This window comes from Acanthopagrus latus, chromosome 10 (assembly GCF_904848185.1).
Source record: "Acanthopagrus latus isolate v.2019 chromosome 10, fAcaLat1.1, whole genome shotgun sequence".
NCBI classification, from domain to species: domain Eukaryota; kingdom Metazoa; phylum Chordata; class Actinopteri; order Spariformes; family Sparidae; genus Acanthopagrus; species Acanthopagrus latus.
Genome location: NC_051048.1, coordinates 3,390,635 through 3,405,358, shown reverse-complemented (window position 1 = coordinate 3,405,358; position 14,724 = coordinate 3,390,635). Strand labels below are relative to the sequence as shown.

Sequence of the window (14,724 nt, the reverse complement as noted above, 5' to 3'; positions counted from 1 at the left end):
AGGCTGGTTTGAGTGGCCCTGATGACTCTGAAACTCAGAGCTCACACGTCCTTAACACCTCTGTAAGGAAACTCCCACACACACTCTCAAAGCTTGCAACTCCTCTCAAGTTATTTAGAGCTGAAGAAGCCTCAAGAGATGAAACATCTTCAAGAATATGAAACAAGTCCTGTTGCCCATGATACAGCACCTGGATGTAACATGACCCGACCATGACTGAGAACCCTCATTGACAAAGCTCCTGTTGTGTACCTGTGACACCAGTGCATGCAGGGTACTTTCTGTGTTAGTTACACAAGAGTTTTGAAGGATTATACTGGTTTGACTACTTTTAAATTTGAGCCAGCCAAGTGAAAGAAAAGAAGATTCCTTCCAACTATGGAAGAATTTCAATCACACTGTCCTGGAAAACCATCTGTGGGTAGGGTTGTTTTTGAAAATATTTATCTAACTTGCTGTGTCTTCCTCCTTTTCTGTTTGTTAAAGGATCTCTGAGCTGCTGTTCAGTGGGCCGTACAACACAAAACGGACTACAGACGCAGGACAGTTTGTCCTGAGGTGGACGCCATCTGCGGATGAAGATGGAGAAAGCCATCCATTCTGTTTCGTCGTCCAGGCAAATATTAGGTCAGTTGTCCAATGATCATAACACATGCTGACATTATGTCAAATGTATCGATGTACGGTGTAATAGTGAAGTCTGGGGAATTAGCATTCCCCCAACCTACTTTAAAAAAGTGGCACTGTATTATTTACACAACCCACAATAGCTACAATATTGCTTTATGTCCACAGTACAGACAAGTATCATTCGGAGCTCCGATGTCTCATTGTGAGTGTTGGAATCGGTGAGTAGATCCCTGCCTTCATTTTTAAAATTCAATTGCTGATTACCAGGACTTATTAAGTTGACACATAATCTATTACTTTGTGTTTACAGACCCAACAAATAAAACCACTCAACCAGCAACTATGCCACCAACCACAACAACCACAACACCAACTACAACAACAACAACACCAACCACACCAACCACAACAACCACAACACCAACTACAACAACAACAACACCAACCACAACAACCACAACAACCACGACACCAACCACAACAACCACGACACCAACCACGACAACAACTACAGCAACCACGACACCAACCACAACAACCACGACACCAACTACACCAACCACAACAACCACGACACCAACCACAACAACCACGACACCAACTACACCAACCACGACACCAACCACAACAACCACAACAACCACGACAACAACCACGACACCAACCACACCAACCACGACACCAACTACACCAACCACAACAACCACGACACCAACCACAACAACCACGACACCAACTACACCAACTACGACAACCACGACACCAACTACACCAACCACAACACCAACCACGACACCAACTACACCAACCACAACAACCACGACACCAACTACACCAACTACGACAACCACGACACCAACTACACCAACCACAACACCAACCACGACACCAACTACACCAACCACAATACCAACCACGACACCAACTACACCAACCACAACAACCATGACACCAACCACAACAACCACGACACCAACTACACCAACCACGACAACCACAACAACCACGACACCAGCCACAACACCTGATCCAAAACAGTGTGAGTACAACAATGAATTAACATAATGTTAAACAACATATTATCACAGCTAAATGACGATTAAGAAAAATGTCATTTGAACTTGTCCAGCTTGTCTTGGTGTCCAAAGAATATTGGCAGTGAGTTCTCTGAAAATGACAGCCCTTGTCAAAACATTGGCTCTGTGTTGTAATGCAAAATTAATGTGTTTTTTATAGTTGTAATTGGTCTGAGAATGCGGATTTCCAATTTGTTTCCACTGTCTGAGGAAGTCATCAGGACGACCGTCATACAACAGGTCAGTCTCCTCTTATCTGATCAGAGATCCAGAGCTTCAGAAATCTGCATTTGCATTTGGAAATGTTGTCCCATGCTCACTTTTTCTTCTGGTGACCTGACACGAGGCTAGCACTGATGTCAACGGCATCAGCTCCTCCATGTATAATATAAACTAAATGTGCATAGGGAACAGACGTTCAGCTGAAGCCTCCGCTCCACTGAGGAGGCGAAAAATAGCAGCAGATGAAGACGCACTGGTTTGACTGGCATCCTTTTAATTACATGCTATTATTTTGCCATCTTCTTATGTAAAAGTTTAAAGAAGCAGCTCCCAGTATTCACACAACAGCAGTGGATGGAATCGTGCTTTCTTTAGCTGACTTCCTGTAAATTTGGTTAAAATTTGCATTACGTTTGAAAGGCAAATTACCGAGAGAAACCACACAGGGACTGGGACTGCAGTCCGACTCATACTGGCTCTCTTGACAAGGTCATGTGATGCTGGCATATGAAATATGGTATGAACTTCTGATATCACTTGGCTCTAAAACATAGAATAGGACAAACAGAGGCAGAAAAAGGAAATCAGACAGTGATTTGTTGGTCAAACTTGTGGAAACGTCTTAGATTGGCAAGCTTCCCACGTAGCCCTGTGTCAGTCTACGCTGAAGTCCAACTTTTGCGATGGTATGTCAATCGTTCCTTTCAAGTCTTGTGGAATACAGATGCGTCCAAATACCACCAGGTGACGTTGTAAAAAAGAGAGAGACGGTCTAAGGAAGGTGGAGAGTGGGCTTGATGCGCGTGACTTTCACCAAGGAGAATGGCTTTTTCACGTACATAACATCAGCGCAAACAAACTTGTTTTGATGCCTAAACCTAACCAAAGACTGACCGATACGTTTTTGTTTTAATGATCACAAAGACGAAGAACACGGCTTCATAGATTGGCTCTCAATGGAGGGACTGGAGTACCATCTGTGCGAAAAATAAGACTTCGGCCGGTTTGAAAGTATAAAGTCACTTGGGCAGGTCAGTGACACCTGAAAAAATGATCAGCTCCTGCAGATAAAAGTGTAACACAGAACGAGAAAGACAACCTGCACAAGATGTTTGTCTTTAGTACAGTTTTGGACGACAGCCACTGAGAATCGAACACATTCCAGAGACGGTTGTGTCGATAACTTATCATAGTATTTTCTGTTTGGTTGACGAACATCATCATCATCATATCCAAGACAGTACTGATGGTATCTCAGCAGGGCTCTGTTTTCTCCTGCAGATTAAAGATGAAATGATAAGACGAGGGTTGCCATCGGCCGCCACCCTTCGCCTCTTGAGCAGTATGCAGCTGGGATCTAACAGCACAGCGACCCCTGTTGTTACGTGATCAATTATTGACTTTTCCTGCACATCAGTGCACTGGTTTCATTGCTCAAGACAAGTGACCGACATGCTCCACTGTTTAATGTGCGTGTGCCACCTTTTTACTTCATTATCGGACAATGGGATTCAGCAATTTAAATGAAGGTTTTGTATAATTTTACTTTTATCGCTTTCATGTATAACACTTGAATGTATGAATGCCCTGTCAGGGATGCTATATTTCTTTTTACATTTTTTTATTTGACCGTATTGTGATTATTCTGACCAATATTGCGATTGCAATGTTCTTCACAATTAATGAAAATGATCAGTAATATCATAATTTTCATTTAAACAGAAAAAACTATTGAAATCATTATGTTAGGTTTTTTTGTCTGTGCCAAAAAACATGTTTTCTTACAACTGGAGAACAAGATTAAAAAAAAAAAAAAATTTAATGCCTTTTATTTTTAGCCCAATGTGTACTTGTTACATGTCTGTTTATAATAAATCCAACTGTAAAACAAACTTATTTTTTAGTAAAACTAAGCTTCAGTGAATTTAAAAATGTCAACACAAAAACATCAAACTGCTTTGACAAACTAGGTCAGCCAAGTATGATTCAGAGCTCCGACGTCTCATCGTGACTGTTGGAAACGGTGAGTAGAGCCTCGCCTTCATTTTTTCAAATTAGCCGCAGTGGCTTCACTTAAAGTATTTGTACAGAACTGGTCTGTCCACTTGACCCAGTCTGGCTTCCTAAAGTACTGTATGTCTGATGAAAGACGCTGCCTGAGATTTTTTAGAGTTATTCAATCAGCAAGTGTCAATTGATGAACCTCGCCTCACCCTTGCTCATGCATGACTGAGGCTTGCCTCTCAGTAATGATAAAAACACCTGTTACAGACGAACCTGTTTACCTGTCAAATGTTCCAAACATTTCACTGCTAAGGTTACAACTTGTTTAAAACATGTTGCTGGCTTCAAATTCAGAATAATTATATATTTACAAAACTGGATGAGGTTGATTAATATATTGTTTTTGTGCTATTTTCAATTAAATGTACGTCAGACAGGATTAGCACATCTGCCAAGAAGGTTATTTTTTCGCCGGTGTGTGTTTGTTTGTTGGGTTGTCAGGTTTAAAAATAGAGACATGAAACCAGATAGAAATGGTGCCAGGCTGCCATCCTGATTAATGGTGCCAGGCTGCTATACTAGACTACCAGTAAGTCTTCATTTTCACATCTGATTACAACTTTAATAAGGGAGAAATTAAACCAGACAGAAATGGTGCCAGGCTGCCATACTGGGACACCAGTCTTCATTATACCAGATGATCACAACTTTATCAATGGAGACATGAAACTGGATAGAAATGGTGCCAGGCTGCCATCCTGATGAATGATGCCAGGCTGCCATACTGGACAACCAGTAAGTCTTCATTTTCCCAGATGATAACTTCAATAATGGAGACATGAAACCAGATAGAAACGGTGCCAGGCTGCCAAACGAGACCACCAGTTATTCTTCATCTTCCCCTGTAGATTTCATATCCGGTGACGGAAAATAGCATAGCAAGAATAAGAGTGAGGTTTTTACTAATCTAAACCGTGATGGTGTCATTATTCAATTACTGTGCAATCAACATTTACTTGAGAATCTTAAGTTAAAGCAAGTTATCGTCTACTGCCAGTTCAATTCTGGTCCTAGACACTGACCCTAAATGTTGAGACGTAAAATCCTGAAGTTATTATGGATAACTTCTCTGTGGAAAGACTTGAGACTGTAGAAATGTAAACAGGTTCCTGTCTTTACTGCTTTTGTCGACTTCTACGTATTGCTGTATGTCTTTTTATTGACTCCCAGATGTAATTCCTCTTTGGGATCAAAACTTATTTGAATTTGAAAACAAACCCTTGAAAAAAGTCAAAAGGAGCCGGTGAAGTTTAAAAGACATCCGTTTTACTTCCAGTTGAACGAGCCAGAGCAGCATGTCATTAGGAATAATACACAGGTCACGGTTTGAAGATAGTAACAATAAATAAAACATCAGTGGGTTGTAAACTTGTTCATCATGAAGCCACATGATATTAAACTCTTTATTGGTTTTGCTTGAAGGGCGTGAAACTAACTCTTTATTTTCGTCCAACCAGCCAGCAAATACAGGAGTCAAAGTGCGCCAAGTGTGCAAAACATGGATATAAACTTCCGTCTAGATGATCCTTTATTGACCTCAATGGTTACATCCACTCTATAAAAAGTGAGCAGCCTCTGGAAACACTGGAGCAATGAAGTTAAATTGGTTTAACATTTAAAACAGTATTTAAAAAAGTGGTATATTATGTCTTTGGAACATTGATGCTTTAGTTTTTTACCATGGAAGTCAATAAAGTTTCAGGCTTTTGAATTACCAAACATGCTCCTAGAACTGAACATTTAATGTTAGTTAAGTGTTTGGTTGGTGGTTAAGTGTTAATTTCAGGCCCCTCTTTGTTTGTACACACATTCCTTCTCGCTGTCAAGTAAAACAGCACATGGGGTGCGCTTGTTTTGTTTCAGCTGACAGCGAACAAGACTCTGCTTGTGTTGGATTTTCAACGGCACCTGTGTGGACGAACCGAAACAAGCGCACCCCTTTGATCGACATTAACACAAAGAAAACAAACGATAAAACAGATCAACTGCATTTTTTCAACAGAGTCAAACAAGCGAGCCAGTACCCTGATAGTTAACACACATCCGGACAGAAACATTTACAGTTTGAAATGTTTAGAGGTGCACTGTGATGTGGGACTGTTATTCAGAGAAGGCATGAGAACCAAAATGTTCCCCCCATCACTCGTTTCAATCAAATTAAAAACACAAACTCTTTAAGCACCTCATGATTTTTGCGACTAACCTCAAAAACAAAAACATTTCAAACCTCGTTTTGTTTTAACCCAGATCGCCATAGAAAACAACAACAACAACAACAACAAAACAATGCTCTGAGTTTCAGTAACGTTCCCTTCATGAGAATTGCACATCATCATCGATAGAAAATATGAACCTTCATATGTACAGCTGACGGACGAGGACGCACTCTAAATCTTATCTCGGTAAGTATTTGGAGAGCGGTTAGCGGTGGTTACGAGAAGCATTTGGGAAAAGCCTTGGCATTTTTTTTTGTCAAATTCAAACTCTATGAAAACCAATAATAACCAAGAAATAAGGCCTCTTTAAGCTTGGAGGGCGGTTGCTTAGTCACCATCATGGGTTTTTTGAGCCCCTTGTGGAAAACATGCATTCACACTGTGAGAGAAACTATTCAATCCCATTGGCTGGCTGGTGAGCAGACTGAACTGTGTCGCTTATAACCTCAACAAAATCCAAAATATGGTATCTGTACTTCCTGCTGTCCCAGATTGTAAACTATTATTATCTAAATATATTTGGTCATTTTCAGCTTGCTATCACAGTGGTTTACCTGCATTAAAAAAGCCCACGTATGGTTTAAATCCCTGCAAAAAGTATATAATTCATATAACTATTTAAATATATATATTCTCTAATATGACAAATGTTCACCATGTTGCTCACAGTGTGAATGCAGCTTTACAAACCCTCCAACATTCCTCCGTACATCTCATAACCGCTGCTAACATCCCTCCAACATTTCATTCATTTTGTTACGATACTTCACCGTAAACTGGATTTTGCTAAAACTTTTGAAATAGAGTTTGATAAAGTCTCGTTATCAGTAAATATCAGTACCTTGTGAAGATATTATAAGAAAAAGGCAGATCGCTCTGTAAGTGGCATCATCATCTCCCAACTGGCAGTTACCGAAAGAATAATGAAAAAAAATGGAGAGTTCATCAAATCCACTGAAGCACTTGTAATCATAATGTTCCCATGTGAAGTCAGAAACTTATATTCAATTCAGGTCAAACACAGAATTAGAAGAGGAATAACTATGTACACACACATAAAAACGAGCAGAGGGGTGAGGTTGCCTTTGCGTCTGCGGTTTCTCTGCCAGACATCGACTGTAAAAAACCACCTCAGAGTGTTTCAGGGTCAAACGCGACAGAAGAAATGCTCCATACAGAGCTATAATTAGTCGTCTATACAGGCTTTACCACTTCCATGAAGAGAAAGGTAAGTTAGGCTTCATTCAGACTGAACAAAGCGTTGCGTCGGTGTGGGAGGGCACAGCTGGGGAGCGTCATCGTTTGGTCTGTTGTTTGAGAAGCAAAGCAACATAACGCAAACTCAATACTGCAGACGTCTGAATGTTTCTCTTTTGGCCTCTATCAAGGCTGCAAATAACGATTCTGAGGATTATTATTCTTGAGTAATCAATCAGTTGTTTGGTCTATAGAATGTCAGAAAATAGCGAACAACGTCGACGAAGACGACGCCCTCAAATGTCTTGTTTCGTCCTCAACACAAAGACATTCATTTTACTGTCGTAGAGGATGAAAGAAACCAGATAATACTCATGTCAGACAAGCTGGAATCAGTGGAATTACACTGATGTTTCACAACGCCTTATATCGGGATCAATGACAACGAATATTAACATAGCCACACGCCCAGCATTCAAATTAGAGATATGTTTGTCAGGAAAGGTGCAAAACACAGCTCTGACTGACTTGGAGGCAGCAAAAAAAAACTACAGCTAGCTTCCACTGTCTGACTAGAAACGTGAGGTAATATAAAGTGTGGGTTTAGATTTAACTTCACCTTCATGCGGTTTTTATTTCTAACACTTAAATTTAACCAAGTTCAGCCCGGAAAGGCAACTTCACCCCTCACATAAAAATACACAGTTATTGGTAGAGTTAACTCCACGGAATAGTTAGAAAACAATAAATAAGTTAAGAATCGTCCCGTCACTGAGATTTAACAGAATACTGAGAAGTGTACTCTGAGTGTTAGTGTGTGTGTGTGTGTGTGTGTGTGTGTGTGTGTGTGAGTGTAACACAGTTTAGTTAGTTAGCACGTCAAACGTCTTTGTACTTCAAGATAAACACAAGAATGAGGAGAAAAAAAAAAACAACAACACAAAAGTTGAATCTCTTTGCAGACGTTCTCCAGTTCCTGTTTGCTGATGAACCTTCGAGGTATCACATCACAACCCACACACGTCTCGATTCATCCCGATGTCTCTATTATTAACACCAGTTTGGTGGTGTTAATTCTCAGGATGTGAAGGAGGACAGGTTGCTGGCTTTTCCTTCACAGAGAATGTAACTTCATGATACAGTTTTTTTTGGGGATTTTATAGAGCGCTGTCTTTGTGTAATTCATATCTTGAGCTTGAGCAGTTGATTTGAGAATAAATAATAAATAAATAACAGAAGATTTACTGACCGACAGTCTTTTGGTGTCTGTTTTGCTAACTGAGTAGCAAAAAAAGAGCCTGTTAGAGATGCATCAATACACTATGTGGCCAAAAGTATGTGGACGTTTGGGCTGTTCTTGATAACTCGGGACGCTTATTTCCAGTGAAGAGATGTTTTAATGCTGCAGGAAACCATGAGACTTTAGAAAACAGCGTGAATCAGGACTTTACTGGCCACAACCTCCATCCAACACATTGAACTGGGGTGAACCGGAACAAGGAGGAGAGGTAGACCTGATCACCAGAGTCTGGGAGCAGAAGTTCATAACAAATCCAAAAGTCAAAGAATCAGGTAATCATAAAATAAATGTAATTTTGGATCTGCTTATCAGTTAACCCTTCACTTAGAACTGACTAATTCCAATGAAACATTTTTAACATGGTTTTAGAATGAGTGTCTGCACTCTTTTGGCCATTTGGTGCATATTAGCGTTCTCTGAGTGTATTCTGACTTATCTTGAAAAACATTAAAGCTGTTTTCATTCGGGGGGGTTGAAGGTATAAAAACACTTTGATGAAACAGAAGTGGTCGACCCCGGACACTTACCCCTCGCCACCTTTCAGTAGCTTGTAGCAGCTGCTGATGCTTGTTACAACATCTGTTAGCATAAAACACTGGCCATAACCGTACTGGTGTTTGACTGACATGAGAGTCGATACCCGAATGTGTTTTTGGTGTTTTTTCAGGGAAACGCAGATGGCCAGACTTACTGAGGCGTTCCGTCTCCCTATGGCTTCCTGCATGTCGTCAAATAGTGGCCCGGGCCTTTATTTATCTCGACTACAGAGATTTAAAGCAACACTACACACATTTTTGACCTTAAAATAACAGTTTTGTACATCATGTTGCGTTAAATCAGGCTTATATTAGCGGCAGGTATGAAGCTGTTTTGATTCACTGCTGTATGCCGTGTTAAAATTCATTGAAGCCAACTTTTAGTCCTGTGATGCACTGCGGCCAAAAAGAGCTTACATTGTGAAAGAAGTGGCTGTAAAGTGGTGGAAACATCTTTTCTGAGTGTCTCAACGTTATAATTTCTTGTTTCTAACTCGGTTTTATCTCAGACAATCCCATTTCTGAGCTTTCCTTGGCTTGCAAAATGCACCTGGAGGTCAGCGGAGAGGTGGACTGTGTAACGAGCTGCCGCCTCGGTAAAGGAGGAGATAAATAAATGCAGATTGGTCCCGAAACTTCCAACACACCTGCCCTATTTTCTCATTAAATCTGGCCCTGAGCAATTTCCGTGCATGAAAAAGTGGGTCAAGTAGGTTGAAAACATACGATATCAGCAGCTTCTGTGTGAAAATGAGCATATCAGTCAAACCTCAGCGTCCACAAGGGGCCAACTTTACAAAATAATCAAAGAATGCTGGTAGTTAAAGTACAGGTCGGGATCACTTTCATGAGTCTGAGGCACACACACATGCAAGCATTCATCGAACACAAACACTTCATCCTCCTTCTTCGTCACCTCTCAGGTCCAAAGATAAGACATCGTAGTTAGGCAGAGAATCGCGTTTTCTCACAGTCAGACACATACGTAAAACTTGTCCTCCATGCTGTCCTCGCTCTCTCAGACGTCGTAGTCGGGCAGGGCGGAGTAGGTGATGCCGCCAACCGTCGGAGGGCTGGAGTGGAGAGGAAGAAGCCAGCAAAAGACCGAACCTGGAGAGAGAGATAAAAAACAAAAGCATCCATTTTAGTCCTGAGATGATGAATCAAAGACGTTATATATGATTTGGTGAAAGATGACGAACACAAGCCCACCTCTTCCAAAAACCTCCCGCAGCAGAGCGAGCTTCGGCTTGCGGGTGTGTGGGGTGTGATGAGGCAGCTGAGAGGAGGAGGAGGAGGTGGTGGTGGAGGAGGATGAAGACGAGGAGCCTCGGTCCTTTATCATCAGCCTGTTCCTCATCTGCTCGATGGGAGTCTCGTCTGTGATGATGGACACCAGCTAGAAACAGAGACAGAAGAGAGGAAACTCCTTCAGACATCTGCAGGTGACGTCGAAAGATAAAACTCAACAATATTTCCCTCTGAAAAACAGAAAGTATCTCAAAGTTTGGCAGTTAAAGGAACAGTTCACCCAAACTATGTATTTCGTAGCCCACAAAACATTTCTGGAGCGTCACAGTAAAACAGTTCTGTTAAGGAAGTGAAGTAAACATTTCCACACAGCTTGTCCAAGTCTGCAGAACTCTCCGGAGCTGATCTGAAAAGATGTTATTTTCACCCTGGGTTGAACCCGTACATCCACTTCAGACGTTTCAGCTGCTGCAGTGAAGATTTCTGCTTTAAAAAAGGTTTGAATAACATCTTTTCCAATCGGTTTGGGATCTTTGGGAGCATTTTCCAGTTGTTTGTTTTTTAATATTCTAAAAGTCCGCAGCTATCTCAGTTGTTTCAGATTTTTTGAGGAAGTTTTCATTTTTGGGTGAACTGTTCCTTTAAGTTCTGTGTGAGTGTGTGTACCTGATCGTAGAAGATGACCATGACGAACACGCCGAACAACACCGACTCCACCAGGAGGATGATGTAGTGAGCGCTGAGAGGAGATCAGGTTGACAGTTTAACAACTCACAGTTTGTCAGTGAAACACTGCAGCTCAGTCGTATTGTCTTCGCTCGGGACTCACACGATCAGATGCTTGCTGGGCGACTCCTCTCCTTCTTTCTCCGCTTCGCCGTCTCTCTCGTTCCTGATCCTCCACACCCAGGCCGACACCACCAGCACCAGGGAGTACAGGCTGGCCATACCTGCACACACACACACACACACAGCAACACAACAACACCAGCTTTAACTTGAATCGATATGAAGAGGAAGATGAAGTCCAGGTGAGGATCAGAGTGTGTGATGTGATGCTGCTGCTGCTGCTCACCAGTGTAGAAGAGAAACTGGATGAAATACTTCTGGTTCAGCTCACCGACACAGTTGTTGATCCTGAAACACACAAGTAGAGAAGTGGGTGAGAACAAGATGAAGATGATGGATGGATGAATAAGTGGATGATGGATGGATGATGGATGATGGACGATGATGGATGATGGATAAGTGGATGGATGGATGGATGGATGGATGAATGAATGATGAATGGATGATGGATAGATGAATAATGGATGGATGGATGGATGATGGATGGATGGATGAATAATGGATGGATGGATGATGGATGGATGAATGAATAATGGATGGATGGATGATGGATGGATGGATGAATAATGGATGGATGGATGATGGATGGATGATGAATGGATGATGGATGGATGAATGGATGGATGAGTAATGGATGATGGATGGATGGATGAATAATGGATGGATGGATGATGGATGGATGGATGATGGATGGATGGATGAATAATGGATGGATGGATGATGGATGGATGGATGAATAATGGATGGATGGATGATGGATGGATGGATGAATAATGGATGGATGGATGATGGATGGATGGATGAATAATGGATGGATGGATGATGGATGGATGGATGAATGAATGATGGACGGATGATGGATGGATGATGGATGGATGATGGATGGATGGATGAATAATGGATGGATGGATGATGGATGGATGGATGCTGGATGGATGATGGATGGATGCTGGATGATGCAGGCTCCTCACCAGGGACAGTGGTGGTCCATGCGGCGTATACACCTCTGACAGACGCGGCAGTGATGCGCTCTGGGAGGTCTGTACGTTTCACAGCGACTGCAGACGGTCCAGCCTTCACAGCCCTGAAACATCAGAACCACACGCAGACAGAAAACCTGTCGTCACATCGTGTTTGAATCCACGGCAGATTAAAGAACAAGAACAGCGTCGGGATCGAAGCCGGTGGTTATAAAACAAAGTCAAACATCACTGAAGCTTCATTTGTAGTCGAGCCACAGACTCACAGGTCAGCAGTTTACAGACGTCTGTCATTAAGCTGGTAACTACATGATGACAAAGCCCAGCGGTGCACATAAGTACAGCTGCTCAGCTGTAATCACACAGTCAGTATGAGATAATACACAGGTGTTAGTGGAGCAGGTGTTGTCAGAGAGAAGCCACAGTCTCTCTGATGCTGCTTCTACAGCATCACACCTCTGTAGCTCCCCTCAGTCTTTATTCATGACTCGATCGCCAGCTTCCACAAGGTGATTGCTAGTTTTCCCAGAGTCCAAAACAACAATAACTCTCAACAGAAGTACAAACAAATTCTTCAAAATGAAGTGAAAACCTCTTGTTTTAATCTCTTTAAGGTCTTATTCTCGAATTTAGAGCAAAAACACAGATATGAGGTAGAAAAATCCAGTTACAGCTCTTCATTTCACACAAACACTTGAGTGGACTAAAGTTGTCACAATACCAGATTCTTACACTTTAATACAACACTAGTATTAAAAAACTTTACTCAATATCTCTTTGGATTCCACAGCAAAAAGACCTCGTCGTTAGGAACAACCGGCAGAGAGTCTCCAAACTCTTTTTTGGTTGAATATCTGAATGTATTTCTGTCTTTGTTAACAGCTTCAGTACTTTTGATACCTCCTGACACGTCGCAGTGAAATTCTGGACTAAACTTCGAGCAACTCGTCAGAAGAAAGTTCTGAGATTCGACTCACCCGCTCGTTCATCCGAGACGACTGCGAGCGAAGGTCGGAGAAGTCGATGGCCGTGTCAGGAAGAGGCACCATACCTGGACAACAAACACACGTCACACAAGTCAACTCAGGTGTCTTTCCTTTCCCCCTGCCTCCATCTTGATTCAGTCGAGTCGAACAGGTACCGACCCGGGTCCGAGAAGACGGCTTTGGAGTGGCAGGCGAGCAGCAGCAGCAGGATGAGGTTGAACACCGATCCATGTAGCGTACACCACACGCTGTCAGAGAGGCGGAGAGCACAGAACACCAAGAAAACATCACGTGATCCTCCACAGCTGCTTTATTTATCAATCACCACCTATTTTGATGACCGATTTTTAATTTTCTGAGTCGTTATTTAAGTTTCCAGCATCCTAAACGTGAATATTATCTGGTTTCTTTCGACTCCTGTGGTCGTGGACAACCATGACCGTGGACAACAATCATTTTCTGACATTTTATAGACCGAAACAACTTCCTCCCACCTTCAGTTGTTTGATTTACTGCGAGGAGATTTACAATTTCTACGTCTTGTAAATCCCAGCAACTCCTGCCTTACCTTCATATCTGATACATAAATCACATGTTTAGTATGTAAAATAAAACAAACAGTGTGTTTGGTAAATGTAGAGGAGTAAAAAGTATAATAATACACTTTGAAATGCAGTTAAAGTAAAAGTACTTAATTACTTTGCAAAACTGGTTTCAGTTTTCAGTCAACAAGGCAAAACAAAGAGTGTGATGGATAAAAGTAGAAATGATGAATAGAAACAAAAGCAGTAAAATAAAAAGAGAGATATAAATGAGAAAATGTCAGCTGTGTTCGTGATGTCAACAGTAAACAAACAAACAAACAAACAAACAGCTGCAGTGACGTTACTGACGCCTCGGCTGGTAAACAGACAGAACACCGTCCTGTTGTGTTGTGTTACCTCAACACACAGACACACACACACAGACACACAATCACACGTCTAAGTGTGTGTTCGTGTCAGAAAAAAAACAACAAAAAAACAAGTTAGTTGTCGCCCGGGAGGCAGCAGAGAGGAGAGGAGGCTGTCAGACCTGTCTGCTGTCAAATGAATGGAGGCGGCGCAGAGAAACAGGCGCCATGTTCGAGTTTTAACCGTCCAAACGACAGAAAGAAGACGAAGTACCGACCTGTCGGTGTAGGCGGGGATGAGGACATACTGTATGACCACGTAGTCCGCGTAGAAGACGCTGAAATAAGTTAAAATCAGACAGATAACGCCGCAGGGGTCTCGCCTACAGCGCAGAGACGCCATCTTCTGCCGGGCTCCGCCCCCCTGTCCTGTACCCCGCCCCCCGCTTCCGGGTGACATCACGCTGAAACCTGATGCTGCCTTTGAGGAGCGTAGGAAATAATGATGAATTTAAAGGGCCAGCT

At 42.1% G+C, this 14,724-nt stretch overlaps 1 protein-coding gene and 1 long non-coding RNA gene across 2 annotated transcripts; one reads left to right on the top strand and one right to left on the bottom strand.

Annotated features, from left to right (window-relative positions):
• The first annotated feature begins 1,605 nt into the window (after positions 1 to 1,605).
• LOC119027046 lies at positions 1,606 to 4,120 on the top strand. Its single transcript, XR_005077284.1, has 3 exons — positions 1,606 to 1,669; positions 1,867 to 1,946; positions 3,210 to 4,120. It is a non-coding gene; the product is annotated as an uncharacterized LOC119027046 (long non-coding RNA).
• Positions 4,121 to 5,236: 1,116 nt separating this feature from the next.
• On the bottom strand, positions 5,237 to 14,652 carry zgc:77880 (zf-DHHC domain-containing protein). The gene is made up of 9 exons (XM_037111801.1): positions 14,478 to 14,652; positions 13,467 to 13,555; positions 13,299 to 13,372; positions 12,313 to 12,425; positions 11,568 to 11,629; positions 11,322 to 11,442; positions 11,159 to 11,231; positions 10,454 to 10,640; positions 5,237 to 10,351 (listed from the first exon to the last, which is right to left on the bottom strand). Exons 1-9 carry the CDS (start codon positions 14,600 to 14,602, stop codon positions 10,260 to 10,262), a joined length of 936 nt encoding a protein of 311 aa, XP_036967696.1. The 5' UTR covers positions 14,603 to 14,652; the 3' UTR covers positions 5,237 to 10,259.
• Positions 14,653 to 14,724: the final 72 nt, after the last annotated feature.